General features: G+C 44.1%; 4 protein-coding genes across 4 annotated transcripts; all 4 read right to left on the bottom strand.

Moving 5' to 3' along the window:
* Positions 1 to 4,497: 4,497 nt before the first annotated feature.
* Positions 4,498 to 5,790, bottom strand: LOC111073294 (putative gustatory receptor 93b; the record flags this gene model as incomplete). Its single annotated transcript, XM_022365561.2, is given in 3 exon segments — positions 4,498 to 4,714; positions 4,779 to 5,195; positions 5,197 to 5,790. Coding segments are annotated over 3 exon segments (1,170 nt in total), but the record flags the coding sequence as incomplete, so codon positions are not given.
* Positions 5,791 to 6,566: 776 nt separating this feature from the next.
* Positions 6,567 to 7,857, bottom strand: LOC111073283 (putative gustatory receptor 93c). Its single transcript, XM_022365548.2, has 2 exons — positions 6,817 to 7,857; positions 6,567 to 6,747 (listed from the first exon to the last, which is right to left on the bottom strand). Exons 1-2 carry the CDS (start codon positions 7,855 to 7,857, stop codon positions 6,589 to 6,591), a joined length of 1,200 nt encoding a protein of 399 aa, XP_022221240.2. The 3' UTR covers positions 6,567 to 6,588.
* A 149-nt stretch (positions 7,858 to 8,006) lies between these two features.
* Positions 8,007 to 9,242, bottom strand: LOC111073268 (putative gustatory receptor 93c). Its single transcript, XM_041591734.1, has 3 exons — positions 9,174 to 9,242; positions 8,230 to 8,931; positions 8,007 to 8,171 (listed from the first exon to the last, which is right to left on the bottom strand). Exons 1-3 carry the CDS (start codon positions 9,240 to 9,242, stop codon positions 8,007 to 8,009), a joined length of 936 nt encoding a protein of 311 aa, XP_041447668.1.
* Positions 9,243 to 13,400: 4,158 nt separating this feature from the next.
* On the bottom strand, positions 13,401 to 19,344 carry LOC111073273 (gliolectin). Its single transcript, XM_022365533.2, has 2 exons — positions 18,369 to 19,344; positions 13,401 to 14,528 (listed from the first exon to the last, which is right to left on the bottom strand). Exons 1-2 carry the CDS (start codon positions 18,799 to 18,801, stop codon positions 14,335 to 14,337), a joined length of 627 nt encoding a protein of 208 aa, XP_022221225.2. The 5' UTR covers positions 18,802 to 19,344; the 3' UTR covers positions 13,401 to 14,334.
* Between the last annotated feature and the right edge of the window lie 1,262 nt (positions 19,345 to 20,606).

The raw sequence follows: 20,606 nt of genomic DNA, 5'->3' as shown, positions 1-20,606 counted from the left end.
ATTAATAGTGCAATCAACCCTGGAGCAGCATCTTAAACTCCCTACCCGCCCCCCCACCGAACTACCCGTCATGCCACGCCTAGTGGTTGTCGTTTTTGAAAACGAGCGCATAAATGACGCTTTCCTGTGTACTTAAGGTGTCTAAACTTGACTACCGTATGCAGTGGAGTGGAGTGGCATGGAGTGGTGTGGAGAGTAGAGTGGTCTCCCATACCCAGACCCCAGAATCTTTCAGTCCGCAACCTTGCCCAAGACAACAACTTCTGATGCTGCTGCTCTGCTGCTCTGCTGCTTCTTCTGCTGCTGTCGATGACCATTATTTTAGCTGACGGCGATATATTTGCTCAACCCTCTCCGTTGTCCACTCGGGTGCGACTCGCATCTGTGCGTTTGTCCGGCCTTGAGTCCCATCAGTCCACAGTCTGTTCGACTCTGTTCGAGTCTGTTCTGTTCTGTTCTTTGGTGTTTGCTACCGGTCGGGCTGAGCTTTGGCTTTGGCTTTTTGTTTTTGCTGTACTCTTGCTCTTGCTCCACAGATGTACAGCAGCCATCTTCCATCACAGCCCCAGCCCCCAGTCTAAGTCTCAGCCTGAGCCTCAGCCGCTGAGCGGAGCATGACAAACAGTTGCAGCCAAAGCAAATAATTAGTATACATCGATTATCTTGCGCCTCGGCCCAGTCACAGTCCCACAAAAGGTACTACCTGGACCCTCGGCTACCGGGCACAGCACAGCTTTTTGCCTGCCACCACACAAAACAGGATCCATCTCCAGATGTTGGCACGTCGCACACGCGCGCGCGCTGATGTTGTTGCATCTACCCTTTGCCGCAGGGTACACTAGCATTTGATAAGCACTTTGTAGCGCATTTATGTGATAAAAATATACATTAATATATTTTCATTTAAATTTAATTATTAATTTAATCATTTAAATCATTTAAAAGTTGAATTCAACGCTTTACTTTTATTTGTATTTCCATATACACTTAAAAGTGTATTTGATGCCTCGATCCACAATCGAAACAGATTTCCTTTTTGCTTGTTGTTGTTGACTTCAGTTTGTAGTCCGCAGCCTCCGACTGGGCGTGTGCGGCGAGCGCCTACGCGCACCCAGCAGCCCACAAAACGAGTTCCCCCTCGCAAATCGCAAATCGCATTTCGCGACTCCCTCCCCAACTCCAACTCCCGACACCAACAACGATCCATTCGATCCATACGCCATCCCATGCCATGCCATGTGTGTGTGTGTGTGTGTGTGAGTGGAGTGCTCATAAAATGCTGTGTGCCAGAAACTGTACCCCGGCCCCAGAGCACGGAGTCAACCCGACCAGATCTCTCGAGCCAAAGGAGACGTGTGCGCAGCTCGTGCCAATTTCTTTGGGGGCCTCCAACTTTTACAGTCGCCTTGCGAAACGTTTTGTCTTTCGCTGGTTTTTCTGCATATAAATAAGAATATTCACACACACACACACCCGTTGAATAAGGGCATACATATATGGCATATCGGGTATATATATGTACATATACATATATGCATGTGTGTGACTCTGTGCTTAGATGGCAACGCGTCTAGAAAAGGTGGGGCTGCATTTGCATTAAAGTGCCATTTTTAATTAGTCCCATGCATAAAATAAGCAGCGGGTTGCGTTGAAAACTACTTACACGTGTGCTCTGGGGGAAAGAAGGCGAATGCAGTCGCAGTCCCCATAGATGGAACCACACTCAGCGCGCTCCCCCATCGCTATACACATATGACAATTTATAGAGTGGATCTACGCTAGCATATAGTGTGGGGAATAATTCCATTTAGCCTTGAATTTAAATTTATGGAATCTATCACTTCCGTTCCATATCCAAGATAAAATACTAAGGATTATTGAGGGAATAATTGGAGCAATCATTAGCTGGAATATTTATCTGTATTATATGCAAGTCGTAATCATTTTTTGTTGCAACTCGAGGCTTCCTTTTAAACCGGACATCTTCTTATCGATGGGGGTACAATTAGGAACGATTAGATAAGGCGTGTGAATAATACATAAAATGCCCAGAGCTGGACTGGACTACCCAAAGGCAATGTTTTTTTAATTTTATATGCCATTCTAATAGATAATTACACAAACGATCAGTGTCAAACAAGCGCAGAAGAATAAGTAATTAAATGACGAGAGTTATTGCATTTTTGTGGGCGCCCTTCTTGTCAACACACTGAACACGTTGTAGAATCAGATTAGATAGCAGCCTGGCGTTATATCATCGACATATCTGAGCCCTTGAACAATAAATAAATTAAAGCAAATTAGCGCTGATGATTATTTGAAGTTGGATGGGTTTGATGTTCTCCATTGTTTGTTTTTAAGGCAAACCAAATTTGTTAGCGGCTACATTTGAACAATTCCCAGTGTGTGTTTCCTGTCCGAAAGCTTTTAGGGCTAATGAATCAGAAATGGCTCTCCCTTGAAATTGTCGGGATCCCCTGGATCCCCTGGCCCCTTGCTGAATGCTGCTAAATCAGCTACCGGTTACCGCGTCTGATCTTGATTGAATCGGAGGCTTTCATCATCATAATCAAACATAATGATGATGGAATTTCCTTCATCCGTTCTCGCGTTCTTCCTCTCTCTCTCTGGCTGAGAGTGTGTATTGTAGCTGTACTTTAGGCCCGGGCACACACGTGAAGAGTTGGCCAACAACGACAGCTACCGCTACCTGCAGTCAGGGCACTCCAAGCACTCCAAGTTTTGCGACTGGGACTGGGCCCTGTTCTTTTGTCTAGTGAAATGTTGAAAGCATCATTAATTTTTTTTGTTTATTTTTTTGTATACTCACTTTATGCCTGCTTGGCTTTAACTTTAACAAAGTTGGGATGTAAGTATGATAATTGCGGAATGAAAGGCAGGCAAAGATAGAGCTAGCGATAGCGGCCCGGCAAGAGAGAGTCAGAAGATAAAAAAAAATATAGTGACCCATAATTACCCGGCCAGCAGAACAATCATGGGAAAACTGACTGTAACTTGGCTCCTCTTTCTCCCTGTCTCTCCTTTTCTCAGGCCTCTCTCTCTCTCTCTCTCTGTCTCTCCTTTTCTCATGCCACTCTTTCTCCGTTCGTCGCTGATTCTGTTGTGTCTCTGATGAAGTACAATTATTTAAGCAATGCTATGTTTTATGATTATCTCGCTGTTCACACAGCACGCACAAAAAACAAAATAAAAAATAAAAAATAAAAAATTAAAGCGAGACTAAAAAGAGATGTGAGAGTGTACAGACGCGCAGATTACTCTGTACCGTATCGTTCTGCTACGAATTTCAGCAAACAACTTGCAATGGATTTTTGATTGAAGTATCTCCAAGTGCTGGTCTCCGGCTGCAAGATGTCCGGTTCTTTGGAACCCACACAAAAGGCACATTACACATTATAATTTCTCATTCTGTCCATAAGTACAGTCCCGAATTTTGATAGATTAATAGATAAAACAAGACTTTGCATAGCATATGAATAATTTCGAGAGTTGTTGTAGTTTTGGAAGCTTCCAAAGCTTAAAGAGTAGTTATAATTGTTAACCCAATTTCTAGTTAATTTGCTTGAGAAGACCAACCAACTTTGAACTCTTACCAAAATAAACCCTTTGAATCTTCCACCTACAGGGTAGCCAAAAATACACCCCATGAAAAAGCACACAAAAGCACTCTCAGCAGGAGCAGAGCAGAGAACAGAGATCAGGTCATTCCATCGCCACAGTTCTGTCAATGCCGAGATAATGTGGCATCGCCACTGCGGCCAGTTTGATTTTTGTTTTGTTTTATTATTGCCGCCGTGGCGGCGCAGCTGGAACAAGTGCAACCAACAAGCAACAACCGACAGCAAGTGCAGCAGCGCACCTTTATGCGTTTATGCCGAACCCCCGATCGCCAGCCTTAAGGCAGACAGACACAGAGAGAGAGACCCAGAGACCCCTGCTTCGGACCCTATGCTAATTAGAGCGACGGCCTCGGCCTTGTTTTTATGCGCATTTTAGCGTGAATTGTCCCACTCTCTCTCTCTCAGGTCTGTCTCTCTCTCTCTCTCTCTCTATCTATCTCGCTCGCTCTATCTTTTCCCTGGTGCATAAATTTTCTGCTCCACGTCAGCATACATGTATAATGTATAATTAATGCAGAAGGCCAACACAACAACACACATTCATGGGAAAATGTTGCAGCGGAACAAACGGTTAAGCGGAAATCGGAAATTGGGTCCTGGCCAGAAACGATACGAACGAACGAGTGTTTATTATGCAGCATACCCTGCAGCGGGATATCATAGCTATGTGCAGGAGCTTGGCATTTTAAATAAATTTAAATATACATATATTTACAAATAAATAAATACAATTAATTTTTCCTTGAAAAATGTAATTAAAATTGTTGTTTGGTTGCTAAGAGTATTTAATGTTTCGCTGCCAGCTGATCTGTCGCTTTTGCGTGTAACCGCAGGACAGGTGGGGTGGGTAGTGGATTGGGCAGCGGACAGGTGTGTGTGTGTGCAACATTGCAATCAAAAGCGTGATGGGGGAATCAAAATTGCTTCGTCTGAATGCCATACTGAACCAGAAAGGTCAGATATGTGACCATGGCGGAGAGAAAGAACAGGGTGAGCTCATTGGACACCTCGAACAGGCCCAAAGGACACACACGCAACTGCTGGTGATTGAGTCGGCCCAGAAAGATCTCCAGCTGCAAAAAAAAGGGAGACAGAAATTAAAACTTTGTTGGGGTGGGATTGGGATTGGGCACCCACCGTGATGTGACAGCTTTTAGTCTGGCCAACGGCATAGTTCTCCAGGCTCAGTCGACGCACCAAACGCGAACCACTGACCGCCACATGTACGGCCAGGGTCAGCAGGATCACGTCAATGAGCAGCTTGAGCACCAGGCCCCACAGGCTGAAGTGATACTCCCTGCGCATGATGGCATGGTAGGAGACCATCGCCATGGCGGAGAGATTTTGCACGAGGCTCAGGCATAGCGGCAGATCGAAGAGCTGCTGGAAGGAGCGTGTCACCTGGTGGATGCACTCGTAAATGGCCAGACACTCGTCCAGATTGGCTTGGGCCTGCACATCCGCCCCCTGGTGTGGCAGTGAGCTGAGCTGCGAGCGCAACTGCTGATCCACATAGCGATTCAACGCCGCATAGAGTACCCCGATGCTGAGGTAGGCCCACAAAGCAAAAATGCACGATCATGCCCGTGCCAATGGACGTGTACAGATCGCACAGCATTGTGAGCAACACCCAGGGCGAATACTGCAGCCGGAAGGCGAGGAACACAAAGGCCAGCGACAGTAGTTTGACGCTCAGCAGCGTCAGTTCCAAGCTGCCGCCAAAGCCCTCCTCCTCCAGCGTCGTCCCTGTCAGCCTCCTCAAGCGCCGAAAGAGCGCAAAGAAAGTGTTGATCAGGTGCAGGATCCTCTTCTCGTAGCAGAGCTGCAGCACCAGTATGATGGCACTGCACACCAGACAGCCGACCAGGCGCAGTCCAAAGAATAGCCGCAGATACCAGTCCGTGTACTGGTCGGCCCAGGCCCCATAGCTGTAGCCGTAGAAGCAGCTGCCCAGCACGCGGATCAGCATGGAGAGCCATTTGTATCCATTGCGACTGCACGCCACCAATTGGCAGTCATCATCCCGCAGCCCGATCCGAAATGTGACCACACCAAACACGGTGGCATAGTAGAAACAAACGCGCAGCAGACCCGCCGATATCCGCGGCGCGTTAAGCCAAGTGGAAACTCGCGGCATGACTACTGTGCTTCACAGGACGAGACTGTCATACATACATACATACATTAAATTCATTAAGTAATTAGTTTGACTGCTGATTGGATGTCCACACACATCGATTCTCACTCATCGGCACTTCAATTTGAAGGCTTGTTTACCCGCCCAGAGTACGATGATGGTTTTGGGTCTAGAAATTATAATAGAAAACAAAAAAAACTAATCCAATGCAGGCTAAGACTATTGTAATTATATTAACAGTATTTGATTGCAGATAGATATTTTAGATGTGTGGCCTTCGGAAAAGAAGAAGTACGATTATGATAAACCAGGGATAAGTTCGGCAACTCTGAACAGCTCGTTTGGAGCATACTGGATATATTTCGATAAATTCTATATTTAGCAACACGCCCACACACCTCCCACCCTCACAGGTATGACAACAATTACGTTGTGGCGCGGTAAAAGCCAAAAGTCAGGAACATATAAATTAAAACCCAAATCTAAACATCTAAATAAAAAAAAATTAGTAAAAATAAAATAAAACGAGGGGGGGGCCCGCGCGGGGGGGGGGGGGGGGGGGGGGGGGGGCTGTTGGGGGGGGCACTGTGCCGCCCGCGCCGGGGGGGGGGGGGGGGGGGGGGGCGGGGGGGGGGCGGGGGGAGGGGGGGGCCGGTAAAACACCCGATTTTCCTTGGAACAATTGCAGTTCAAGGAAAATATCACCAAGGTCGAGTATGTGTTTGAATCATCAAGTGTGTAAGTGAATAGTGAATAAAATTTTATTTTAATTTTGCCTGTTTGTTAGGGCCAATGCGGATCATACAACATTCACAATCGATTGGTTTGTATGCCATACTGCATCACATAGGTGAAGTAGGTGATCATGCTGGACAAAAAGACCACAATGATCTCGTTGGAGACCTCAAACAAGCCCAAAAAACACACACGAAACTCGTTGAAGTTCAGGCGACCCAGGAACATTTCCAACTGCAAAGAAAAAACAAAACATACCCAATTATAGCAACCGAATTTCCATGGTAGAATTCAATGTCAGACCTTTACATGCCACTCCTGCTGATCGCTGACTGGAAAATTCTCCAGGCCCAATCTGCGTATGACTCTGGAGCTGCTGACCGCCTCGTGGGCGGCCAGCGTTAGGAGTATCACATCGGCGAAACCCTTCAGCACCAGGCCCCACATGCCCGCCTGCCTGGGATACCGATCGGCGCGTATGATCACCTCGTAGGACAGCACCGTGGTGGCAAAGATCTTGGCCATGAGTATGATGAGTACCGGCAGCTGGAGCAGCATATGAAATGATCTGCCCACACGTTCGATCTCGTCGTAGACGGCCACGCACTCGTCCAGGCGGCAGCGGGCCAATCTCAGCTGACGGCGACTGGCAGGCGGAGCGCCTGGACGATCCAGCGAACGCAGCTGACGTCGCAGCTCAATGCGAACATACGCGTTGACCTCCGCGTAGAGGGCCGCCACACTGAGGTAGCCCACAAAGCCGATATGTATGATCATCAGGGAACCAATTTCGACTATGATCTCGCACAGAATGGTCAGCAGTGCCAGTGGACTGCGAGCAAACAGCAACAGTTGACACTCGCAGAGCAGCTCGTAGAAGAGGCAGACGCCTTTGAAGAGGATCAGAACAAACTCCCGCTTGCCACCAAAGCCGATTTTCCTCCGCGACGACGACATTTGACGCACACGTCGAAACAGCCGAAGGAAACTGTTGATCATGCGGAGCACCTCGTGCTCGTGAAAAAACTGCAGCACCACGATGCAAGCGGTGCAAACGAAACAGGCCACCAGTCGCATGCACTGCAGCGTCCACTCGTAGGGATCCTCGATTGCGACTACCTGTGGCACACAGAAGCAGCCAACCATTGCAGCGCAGACGATGTGCAGGATCAGAGAGTACCACTTGAGCGCGAAGTTCTTGCGTGCCACCAAGGCACCATCGCTGGGTCCTTTCATTGAGATGCCAAAGCAGATGACGCCCAGGACTCTGGCGTAATGGTAGCTAAGGCGTAGGATATACGCGGAGAGCCGCGAAAGACGCACATCTCGAAGGGACACGTACATGATGAAGACTGCTGCGACACATTGGAGTTCATGAGCCTTCCTCCTGATTATGTGCTTTATTCGGGGTATACCAATTTAGTTGGCATAATATTTGTATAAACTGTGCAAGCAGCGAATCAATCAATTAACTGATTACAGAAACTGATTCACTATTGCCATGCCACCTTTGACTGCATTTCATATTGTATGATGTATATTAGAAAGGTGACCAGAGCGGAAACGAACACCAGGACCAGCTCGTTGGAGATCTCAAACAGACCCAGGGGACGCACCCGAAATTCGTATAGATTCAAATGTGTCACAAAAATATCAAACTGAAAGATGAAATCAATGATGGATTAATTATGCATCTACAGTTACCGATAAACTTACCATCATGTGCCAATCTGCGTGGTCGCTGACATGGCAGTTCTCCAAACTGAGCCGCCGAATGACCCTGAACTGAGTCCTGGCACCATCCACAGACAAAGTCACAAGCAGCAAGTCTAGAATCACTTTGATTGTCACCGCACCGAGCAGCACTTTATGCTCATCGAACCAACCATCGATAGTCAGCTTGTAAATGATGACACCAAGCAAAATATAATTGTGAATGAAGGTCAACAAGAACGGAATCTCGATTAGCTGCTGAAACGAAGTGGCCAGGCAGTAGATCTCCCTATAGAGGGCCAAGCACTCATCCAGATGGCGGCGTACAGTCCTCAACTGTTGGCGTCCCGGCTGTAGTCCGTGCGGCCGTTCCAGAGCCTGCAGTTGGCCGCGCAACTCGCAGCGGACAAAATCGTTCAGCTCGGAGTAGAGCAGCCCCAGGCTGAGATAGCCCAAAAAAGTAATGCCCATCATTATGCTGGAGCCGAAGACGACAAAGGTGTTACACCACCAGATCAGTATGCTCTCTATTTGTCCTAAAGCGTATACCATTTCATGGATGCGGCAGCTCAATGAGAGGAGCAACAGCACCAGCTCTCGGCAGCCCCCATAGCCAAAAGTTCTTCGCTTGGGTAGAGCTCGAAGGCGACGGAAGAGGCGCAGACAGGTGTTGACCAATTCAATTGATTCTGTTCTGTACAAGAGCTGCAGGCGAATAATGCAAATGCAGACAAGTGTGATGATTACTAGGCCCATATAATGCGACACTCTCTCCAAATAATCCTCCAATCGAACGATCCATAGACAGTTTGAATAAACAAATGTGCCCATAATCACCATCCGATAGATGACACAGAACCACAGCCAGCAAGGACAATGGCAAGCTCTCAGTTCCATCACCAAATGTCCATTGACGCTTATCCATTGTCTGTCCACTTTAAGCTGACGATTGCCATGAATCTGGCGTGGTAATACAGCACGAGTAGGATACCCGCGGATAGTTTGGATGCACTCATTTCACGTAGAACCCCCAACATGACTGGATTGGTGTCGAATTGAAAAGTATTTGCGGCAGCACAGTGCACACTCGAAGTGCATTTTACTAATGAAAATGTAATCAATACTCCGATAAGATCTCTGTTGACAGCAGCTTACCCCCGGAGGACAGGTGTTGATGGGTATTTTTATTGGACGCAGAAGATCCACATCAAAAGGCTGTCACTGCGACACATCGCGACTTTTGGGAACTGTCCCTCCAAGCCAACCAGACAGCTGGTCACAAAGAAGTAGTTTCCTGCAACAACAAAAACATACAATTCAGAATAAATATTATAGAAATTTATTTTTTTTAAATACATTATTTAATTTTTTTATACAAAATACACCCGTTAAAAAGATTCCAGGCTTTTCCTTACTTAACGAAGTATTTTTGGTCAGAAATGGTACAAGTTCCACTAGATAAATTTATTCTTAAGGGCCACGGTAATACGTTTATCCTATTGTCTTAATATGACGTACACAACTTACTAGTTCAGCCAATTAGAAGTCCATTAGTGCGATGTTCATGATCTTTGTAGCATTTCATAAATCTTAAAAATCTTTGCGTGTATTGTTGAGCATCGGATCTCGACATCTCAATAATGAGATCAGATCGGTTGTTTTTTCATTTTAAGATCACGTTTCCCTGCGATCTATATGGTACGCTGCTCCCCTCACAGAGTTCTTTCTACACACTATAATATCTGGCATTTGCTGGCATTTTGATTCACACGCTCACGATCCGATCCGAACCGATCCTGGCTCTAAGCTTGCTCTCTGGCTCTCTGGCAGCCACTGCGCCCTCCTTCTGGCAATGTAAATGACGCCCCCACTTTATGCTGTACGTGATCTTCTTATACAGTATCTTTTGTGCTACATCTTTGTTGGGATGTTGGGATGGGGATGGCCTAACTGGGCCCTGCACGATTACAGCGCGCAGCGATTTGCGTCCGTCCGCATCTGAGAGATCTTTCAAGTCTGTCAAGCAGGGGTCCGGTCCACACACCCCCGCCCATCCCATCCCATCACATATCTCGTCTCTTTGTCTGACATTTGAAAAGAATTTTCACGTTGTATGAGTTATTTTTTGTTCACATCTTCTTCTTGGTGTTTTTTTTGTTTTGTTTTTTTTGTTGGTAGGCAATTACAGTAACAACAAGAAGAAGAGGAACAACTACAGCAGCAACTCTCGAGCACGTACATTTTCCGGCATTGTACGAAAATTGTGGGAACAATCAACGAAATAAACAAAAGTGCTTTGCATGCCGTTGATTTGTGCTGCAAATTGCTTTGGACTGAAATTACGACAACAACAAGAAGAAAAACAAAAAAAAAACAGCTTAACTTTGCCGGAGCCGAAGCTTCAAATACACTTTTGGTAGGGCAGCGTCTTATAAGGTTTCAGAGCACCAAAAACTTTTCTTACCAAAACTCGACTTACAAGCGATCCTTCGTGTAGCAACTGCTGATATAATTAAATAATTAAACCAGAGGCTGAACGATCGAAGTATGTTAGATACCCTTTTGCAGTGCATTCCATATGCCCATATAGGGACGGCAGCCAGAGCAGCAACAGCAAATGAGCCGAGTAGAGCCAAGGAAATGATGCAAAGCCACAACTTGGTCAGCAGATTAGAGCACTGGTCGATTGCAGGGATCCCCTGTGCCAGTGGAGCCCCTTCCAGACCCTGCTTGACCTCACGTTGAACAGAGCCAGGCCAGACACGCAGCCTCAACGCAGTGGCAGCTGTGCGCGGGAATCGGAGGAGGGGCGTTGTAGTGAGTAGACTTCAGGGTTGATTGATTTCAATTGCAGCTAGGAACAGTGCGCGTCGTCTCAGATGGCCTTGGCTCGCTTTTCACGCTTTTCCAGGCATTGCACTTAGGACCAGTCTCCGCACCCCTCCGCACCTCTGACATTAATGGTGATTAATGGAAAAATGAAATGTAATTAAATTTGTTTTTTTTTGTTCCTTTTTTGCTGGGCTATAAATTATTTGCGATTTTGCAGACGGGCCGTTTGGTTCATTGCAAAAGCAAAAAACAGCAAAAACAACGGCAACAACGGCAATGTGAAAGCAAAGAGAAATAGCGAAACGACAATAACAACAGCAACAACAACGGCAGGCTTAGTGGGTACCGTTACAGCAAGAGAGCAACAACCAGCGAAGGAAGACAGGCGAAAAGCAGCAACAACAGCAACAAATCAGCGAGGCCAACGTCATAAATTTTGCCTTTGCAGCTTTGAATTTATTGCGAGGCGAATGCAAAAGCAACGAAAATGCGGCCAACGCAGAGTACAAACACCTCTACACCGGGGGCTCTGTTTCTGTTCAAAGTGTATTCGTATAAGGTGCGGCATTCGAAAAGAGTGAGTGCGTGCTGTGCTCCTTTTATTAGGACAGCCTCAACAACATCCAAAAGAGTATGGAATTCGAAGATCGAAAATACCTCACCTTGTATAAAATATACCGTGCCAGACTTCCTAAGTTTCGTGTGCGTGTGTGTGTGTGTGTACTGCATTGCGATTGTAGCCATTAAAATCTTGAAATTGCATGCTAATAACCGTACCCTGGCCCGCTAGTTAAGTGGGCAAATATGTGCAAATGTTGTACATGCTCGTTACTAAATGCAAGCATGTAATTTGCCTCTTTTCGCAATGCCATTATTACATATTGCATTCTTGATTCGCTCAGCCGCCTCTAAGCAGTAGAGTAGAGAGAGGGAGATGTATATGTACATATGTATGTATGTGTGTGTGTGTGTGTGTGTATGCATTTTGCTATGCCTAGCAACAACAAACGGAAAGAAAGTAGCTTCGTGTCGTGGCAAAGTTTTGATACTCAGCTTTAAAATTTGGAAAAACAATTTTAAATTTTTATTAGCGTTATATAATAATAATAATAATTAAGAATTGAGAAAACTGATTACAGAAGAAAAAAATCATTTAAACATTAAAAATACTTCTAGGAGTCGGAAATGCTTTTCTGATCAGCGTTACAAACATCTGATAGAACACATAATGACCTCTGCAGGGTACTTTAGTTTTCTATGTGTATTAGTTGTGGGACAAAACGAAGCTGAGGCACAGGCAGACAAAACCCAGTGGCAGGCAACAGCGGCTGGGGGGGACGGGGGCCAGCATCAATCATCATCAAGCCAGGCCATAGTTTTGGATCTAAGGCCCCTCTCTGACGGCGCGATCTGCCGGAAGTCGCAGCCAATCTAATGTTAAGTGCCCACTCCACTCCACAAGCTACGCGTAACAGAAAAATTACGACTAGAAAGCATTTTCCCCATAATTTGTTTTTTTTAGTGTTTGAACCACAGTGGAGCCTCTAATGGGTGTGGATAGTGATTGATGAAAGAGTAAAGGAAGATGGCTTCGACTTCCTCTGCTCTCGCGCACTGATTGAACACCCAACTAATGGATTTGACCCTAATTAATACAGTGGAATCTCTTAGGGCAGACCAGTCAGATCCCTGAGGCGGCGAGATCTCTCTGTCTCATAGACTAACATCTCTATTGGGGCAGATTGAAGTCTTGAGTGTAAGCTGTTGTTCCCGGGAGCTGGTTTCACTGTAAGTGCCAGATGGGAATAATATTGGAATATTTAGTAGAGAAAGGCTGGAGCCTCCTACTAGATGAGGCTTTGCTGTGCGTTGAAATGTAGTCCGTGGCTCCATTATATTTTCATTTAATCCCTTGATTATATGGGCGTACATTTCAATCGTTGCTTTTTCACCATAGATTGCTTGTTTCCTCCTAGACGAGGGTTCACTGTCCGTTTCATCCGTAGCCCGAGGCGACTACGCTGAGTCATTCCTTCTTTCTCCTTCCCTTTCTCCACTCGAGTGCTCCGAATTTTCTTTACGCTTCAGACACACACACAAATCATGCCATCCCCAGCGGAAAAGGGCCCCCAACCCCAACCAAAACTATTTCGTAGGCAAATAAAAAGCTTTTAAGATCTTTTTTGTTTTACATTTGTATTTTTTAAAGATTTTTTTTAAGGTTTTTTTTTGTTGTTTTGTTTGCGTAAGTTTTACAAAATTTGTTGTTAGTTTCGTTGCAGGGAATATACACAATGCTTTTGTTGTTTTTTTGTTGTTTTTTTTTTCTTTTCTTTCGTTTAGCTGCTTGGGAGTCAAAGTCCCATACAATATACACAGGTTGGTTGTTCAAAATAACATATTTGGAGGAGGAGTCGAAAGCTTAGGGAAATAATTTTGCAGAAATAATATACATACATACAGACTCGTACATGGATGATAGAATGTAGAGATAAAAATTTGTCACAAATGGGGCATAGGACACACAACACAATCAAATCAAACTGTGTGCGTGTGTGTGTAAGAGCTTAAAGAGGGATTTGTTTAAATAATTTCTGTTATAATTACATTTTAATAATTGAGATCATGACACAAAGTACATTTCAAATACTTCTGGCACACGCGTGCATCAGTGCCCCGAAACACGCTGAGAACGCTTGAATTTTTTTTTGGGAAGGTGGGGGAGGGGCTTTGTGAGTGTGTTTGGGTTCAGGGGGGGGCTTATCTAGTATCTAATGGATGCATAGCAAGAGATCGTACAGATGCAATTTCCTAATTAAAATTTAATCTATCATAAAAGTGCTGCTACCAATTGAAGTCTTTCGTTTTGCTATAATTTACGTATGCTAATGCACGGATATAAATATCTCTATATAAATATAAATACATATATATATCATCATCATAATTTCAATAGTTTTTTATATCTATCGCTATGCATCCGGGTATTTTCGCGTACGTTTCGGCTGCTGTGCTGCACGCGCGGTTGATCTTTTTGTGTTGTTTTTCGCTTTTCGTCTGCTTTTGAGCGCTTTTCGATTTGGCGCGCTTTTTTTGTTGGACAACATTTTGGGATCGTCAAGTCTTTGTTTAAACAAGTATATACATAAAAGCTTTATGCATACGTAAATATAAAAAAAAAAACAAATCACTTTTAAAACATTAAAATTACGTTCACAATAAATATAATATATTGCAATGGTTTTTGCGGCTGCTCCTGCGGCTGCACGACTCGTCCTACTCGTCTTTCTTCACAATCGTCCCGATTTCTCTATTACCACTATCCACAGCCCGAGGGTGACAGCTATTGTTGTTGTTGTTGGGACAGTTGTTGTTGTTGTTGCTGCTGCTACTGCTGACGTAACTCTTATTTGTGTTGCATTTTGGCACATTCGAAATTACTTTGGGGGCCTTGCGCTCGCGGTAAAATTCTGAAACGATAACGGGCGAAAAAGGAAAAGTGGCAATTAGTCACAGTGCAGGCCTCGCATAAATAGCTGTAAAGGAAATGGAAAAACACAAACAGAATGCCATACAACAATTAAGAGGGAAATAGTTGATATTCCAACGAAATTATACCCTCTAATTTATTTACACTAAAACGAAATATCTAAATAAAAAATAAAATGGTAGAGCAAATAAGTCACATAACTTTGGAATTATGTTTGTTTAACTCTTATGATTTCCGAGATTTATTTGCATACCTACCTGTTGCATACCTACTTGAAACATATACATATGTACATACATATGTATATACCCTCTACAAATACACAGTGCAAATAGAAAAAGCAACACAAGTTTCAGCGGAATTTTTGACCTTCAGAAGGCAAAAGGGAAAGCAATGCAAACTGTAATTGCGAACTGCACTTGGAGAGTGGAGGGGGAGGGAGCTTTCTTATCGCACATGAGAGTGAGTATGCCCCTACCTTTTCTCTCTACCTGGTCATTGGCGATAGAGGATAAATGTCATGGGCAGTCGTCGCCATTGCCACGACAGCATGAGGCAGCGCGATAGCTGCAATCGCAAAAGTGCAATGCTGTGGTGTGGGAGGTGGTGGTGGGTGGAGTGAATGATATAGCGCTTAATGGAAGAACAAGGAGAGCAGGCAATGAATGGTTATGTGGTGTAATCATTGAGCGTAAGCAGCAACGCATGCCAAATGCGTTCTAAATGGCACATCAACCTTGATGTTGTTGCTATTTTTATAGCTTTTTATATACATATACATATCTATATGTATGTATGTATGTATGTATTTACACTCCATAGTATCTCAATTGGACAAGCCGCAGCTGCGGTCGGTTGCTTCATCACGTAAACCGCTCTAAAGCTTAGACACTGGGGGCTCCAGGCAGGCAGGCAGGCAGGCCATAGGCAAACATCAGACACTGCGCAGTGACCTAAAAGCGACTAGCAGCAGCGACGCAGCCGCAGATGACGACGAAAACCGCGCTTGCGGCGTTATAATCAAATGTACAGTTATAGAAAATTATAAGCCAAGCCAACGACAACGACAAAGAAGTTGAAGCGAAACGGGGCAATGAAGAAGAGTGGGAAGAGTAGGATCGCAAAGCGTAGTCTTTGTCGTCGTTGTCGGCGATTCTCTTAATGTAAGGGAGAGGGTGGTGGTTAGCCACTGTAATAGGCGGGGGGCGGAGCGCGAATGTAATTTACCGTTATCACTATAAGCACGCAGCTTTGAATCTCTCCCAAGCACACACACATGCAGGCCGAACATTACGCTTTCTACACACACGAATACAATCAAAAGGCACCACAAAAGATATGAGAAATCTGTGGAAGAGAGGCGCAACAACAAAACGCGTTTTGTTTACGAAATGTGTGGGGAGAGGGCACACCGATGAAAACAGGAACGGCAACAAAATAATATACTCATAAATATTTATATGGGAAGAAGCAAGTTTCAGCATACATAATTTGTATACATATGTATGTACGTACATATGTGCATAAGTATGTGTGCAAGCTTTCGAAGAATCTCGGGCCTTATTGGGGCGAGGCGTGGTAAAAATCCCAAGCAAAACAAAAAGCACAAAACAAAGCGCTTCTAACTGTGAAGTACAGTGGTGGCCAAAACATGGCCAGACAAGATGTGTGCGAGAGCAAAAGCAAGAGCTTGAGAGCGCGATGGAGATAACAGAACATGTCTAATTGTATGAGATTGTATTCTCTGGACCTGCCACAAATGCTGCCTACTGAGCGCTGCTGTACTTACGCGATCAGTGCGTGACCTTCACGACGAGTTTTGAAAAACAACATCCACAACATGCGTGCGCTCGTAGTACTACGCATAAACACACAGACACGCGTACGCGCACACACTCTCAGCTCGCTTATCAGCCGAGGAACCACTAAAAATAAACATGAAAATACAAATTCGCGCCAAAATGGAAAAAAACACCATCAGCAGGCTCCATTGGCTCCTCGTGCGCCAAGACAAACAAAACGCGAAGTGGAGGCCAGCTTGGGAGCCGAGGTGCTTGATACTCTTGCAAGATCCATCGTTCAAATGGTACGATACACGATATACGATTCTAATGATATAATACAAGCTTTAAATTTTATAAATATTTAACAAAGTAATGGAGAAACGTTCAGATCGTTCAGTTTGGAAACAATTTACTAATAAATGTTTTATATCAATTCCTATCGAGTGGTTTGCGTTACAGCAGACAGACAGACATGGGCTCACGTCATTTATCTCTTATGTAGGAATGCTTTATTTTCTTAATCACAAACCAGTGGTCCATTTATAAATACCCTCTGCAAGGGTGTATGGAATACCTCCTCAACGAATGAGAGGTTGAAAGAGGAGCAAAAAGTGAGAGAGAGAGAGCGCGAGCAGCCTGATTGTCTATACGCGCGCGCGCGAATGTGTGTGTGAGTGGGCTGACGTCGTATAAGAGTGACGCCGCTGTTGAGATTGCGTTTGTCGTTGTGGGTGCGGCCGTAAACAACAACAAAAACAACAAGAACAACTACAACTTATGTACAGTCGCTCGCTCTTGGCAGGCGTGTGCCAAGTAGTTGTTGTTTTTTTTTTTATGTTCAGCATGCACACATATGCACATGCACAACATCAGCAGCAATAAGGCGTTGGCGCTGATTTTAATTTAATTGAGGCCTCTCAATTAATTGCTCTGCAGCAGCAGCAGCTGCACTCCCTGACGCAATCACCATCACCGTCGTCGTTGTCCGTAGAAAGATTATGGGATGCACAGAATCTAAAAAAATATCTTTTTGGCGCGCAGAACGAAACGGGATTGTTATTCAACAGTTTATTTTCCCCCATACGTACAGTCTGCGTGTTTGTTTTTCGCCAAGACAAACTGGCGACAGATATCAGCACAAGGCAGCGTTTTTTTTTTTCGATTATTCCTTTGTCTGATTGCACTCTTCTCAGATATCAATGGAAACAACCCATACAACAAAGGTATGTCAATATGCTCAGACCTTGACCAACGGAATTGATAACAGGCCAAAGCCCGAGCCCGAGCCAGAGCCAACAAAAGCAAAATGTGAATCAAATTGAGTGTAAGAATACGACGAGCAAAGTGGGGACGAAAACAAAGGTCTATCAAAACAAAAACTGAAAAAAAAACGAAAAACGAAAAGCGAAATGAGCGCGAAACGAATGCAAAAGTTATCACTATTAAGAGATGGTTGTATGGGAGGGGGGAGAGACGCTAGAGGGAGAAAGAACCCTTCGGCAAACCACACATAACACTGCAGTGTGTACACAGTTGTGGTAAACAGTTCTAGTAGGGTTATATGTATTACAGTTATTACAGTAGTGGCCACAAATTAGAAATATGCAGCGCTACTAATCAAGTAATCCGAAATTATCTAAGCACCCAATATCGTAATAGAAAGATAGTGTAGCTGTTGTAAATGAGTCGAGCATTTACATTTGTATACGTAACCCGATTAGAAACGGCCACGAAACGATTTTAATTTCTAAGCGGACACTGGCGCATCTCGAATTACAGTTCCCCAGCAACCGTAACCATTAACAATAAGAAAAAAAAAAAGAAAAAACGAACGAAAGGGAAGCAAACGAGGCGAATGACAAAACTAACAACAAAATCACACACAAGGGTGGTTTCTCACCCAAATTAGGGGTTGACTGCCATGCCAGGCAAAGCGAGGGAAAAAATAGAATATAAGAGGAAACCGTAAATAAACGTAACCAAAAGGGAAACGAAAATCAGGTGCTCCCAGTTGGAGGAAATCCTACGAATCTCACCTTTAATCCCTTGAGGAGGACGTCCGTACGGCTTCTGTCCGTGTGATCTGGTCAGGTTGGTGCGTTCAGCGCAGCTGGTGATTATCAGCTTGGCTGTGGTTGCAATCTGGCTGGGCGTCAGTGCCACCCCCGCTGGAAAGGGCTCCAAGGGCTTCGCCTGACACTTGGACAAGAGCCTGTGCGCCCGGTTCAGCTCCTGCTCGCGCCTATCCTCGGCCACAATATCCACGCCGTATTGCCGGTGGACGCGTTTCCGCCCTTCTTCAGTCACATAGGCCAGCCTCTTGTTGATGTCGACGCCAACCTCGTTCGCATCGGTCCCAAACAAATTGCGGCAGGCGCGACTGGCCACGGCCACCGGGGTGGGGCGGCGTAGCTCAGCAGATGCCAGCGACTGCCTCGACCATACCGGGGGCACCTGAATGGGCGCCATCGTGCACTTTGCTATATTCTTCCTTCTTTCACTTGAGTTGGTTCCCCTGTTTCTCTTGTTTGCTTTGCAGTACTTTCTGTATCGCTTTCTGCTTTCTGCTTTCACTTGAACTTTTCTTTGTACTACTTGTGTTGGACTTTTCTCCTCATTACAGACACAGCGGGAACGGGCGAGAAAATCAGCTGGCGGAGAAGTCACGTACCGTGCTCGAGAGCATTTTTAACGAAATTGCAAAAACGGCTGTTTTAATTGCTTTTCTATTGGCACATTTCTTGCGGATTTGAATTATTTTTTTTTTTCTACACTTTGTGGGTGATATTTTTGTTTAGAATTCGAAGCGAAATTCGTCACTATTTTGTTGTTTCATTGCTACTCAATTGTTAATCACGAAACTCAATTTTAGTTTCTAGCTGGTTGTTGTTCATTTGTTAAACAAACACAAACCGCGCTATACGTGCATATTTTAGCGAACTTTAGACTTTTATTTGAATTTTCGTTCACGCGCGCCCAACAACCGTTCGGTTCAAATTTATTTTTAATATTAACATTTTTACGCCAGTTCTCTTCTCTTAGTCTCTGTTGATTTTATTGACCGCGTATACATGTTGATAAGTGTGACCACTTATCGTTAAAATATACGGTCAGACGCTCCGAAATATACCGAAATATACCACAAATATACTGACGGACAAGACCAGATGCGTTGATATTCCTCGATTTTTATATTCGGTTTAATATAACTAGCTAGATAGACCAATCAGCACTAAACAAATAATTTTATCCGATAGATACATAAGTTTTTTAAGAGATTGGCAAGTTTTCAGAAGTCCTTTTTATTGGATTATTTACATATTAAGGTTCAAACAAAAACGGCCAAAGCATAAAACTTAAATGTTGACTAAATGTGACGTCACATGTTGCTGGTCAACCAAGTATCTTCTATGCGTATGTACTTTTGCATACCTTATTTCTTTTAATTGGTGTTAAATGTTTTGTTCAAAGCTCCATTGAAACATTATTTATGATTTTATCCTAGATTGACATGTTTTTTACATATTAATGCACATGTTTGTGTGTTATAAATACATTTATCCCGGTTCTGATACCTATTATTGGTAGTCGTGAGCTGCAAAACTTTGTTAAAATCTTTAGAACAGAGACTGAGTAGTTTTTGCATTAATTGGAGCCTGAAAATTCAAACAATATCCCAAGTCCATAATATCCATTTTCCCAAGGTATGCAGATTGTTGCTCATTCCGTGCCAAAGTTGCACAACAATGCTGCTACTTCATTTCCCCATGTTGCTGAGAGTTTTGCAAACTCTCCACGAATTGAGAGCGAAAAATGTCAGTATTTTTTGGTGCGCTAAATTGAGTTTGGCGGTCAATTTGAAATGTGTCTTAATATTTGGAAAAATAACTTGATTTGTTTTGTCGAGTGACCTAAGAAACCGAGAACCAGTAACCAGTAACCAGTAAATAAAAAAAAAAAAAATTAATAATTAATAATTTTTTTAGATAATGAAATGTTGCTGACATGCTGGGATTTCGCTCTCTTCTTCTCACCATTGCGTTAATAGTGCTCGTTCTCTTAAAAATAACTTTCGCTCTCTTTTAAAAAGGGGCAAGAATACGTTCTGTGACGTCATATTTGTTTACCCAACAAGGTACCAAACCACAAATTCAAACATACAACATAGATTCAGATTTTAGCGTGGTTTTTATCTTCCTTTTATGTTAACACAATCGCGATTTATTTATTGTTGCATAAAATAGGATTTTCCAGGACTTTCAACAATTGTCTTT

The sequence above is a fragment of the Drosophila obscura genome, unplaced genomic scaffold (assembly GCF_018151105.1).
Source record: "Drosophila obscura isolate BZ-5 IFL unplaced genomic scaffold, ASM1815110v1 contig_150, whole genome shotgun sequence".
Classification (NCBI taxonomy): Eukaryota; Metazoa; Arthropoda; class Insecta; order Diptera; family Drosophilidae; genus Drosophila; species Drosophila obscura.
This window is presented reverse-complemented; position numbering and strand designations above follow the sequence as displayed.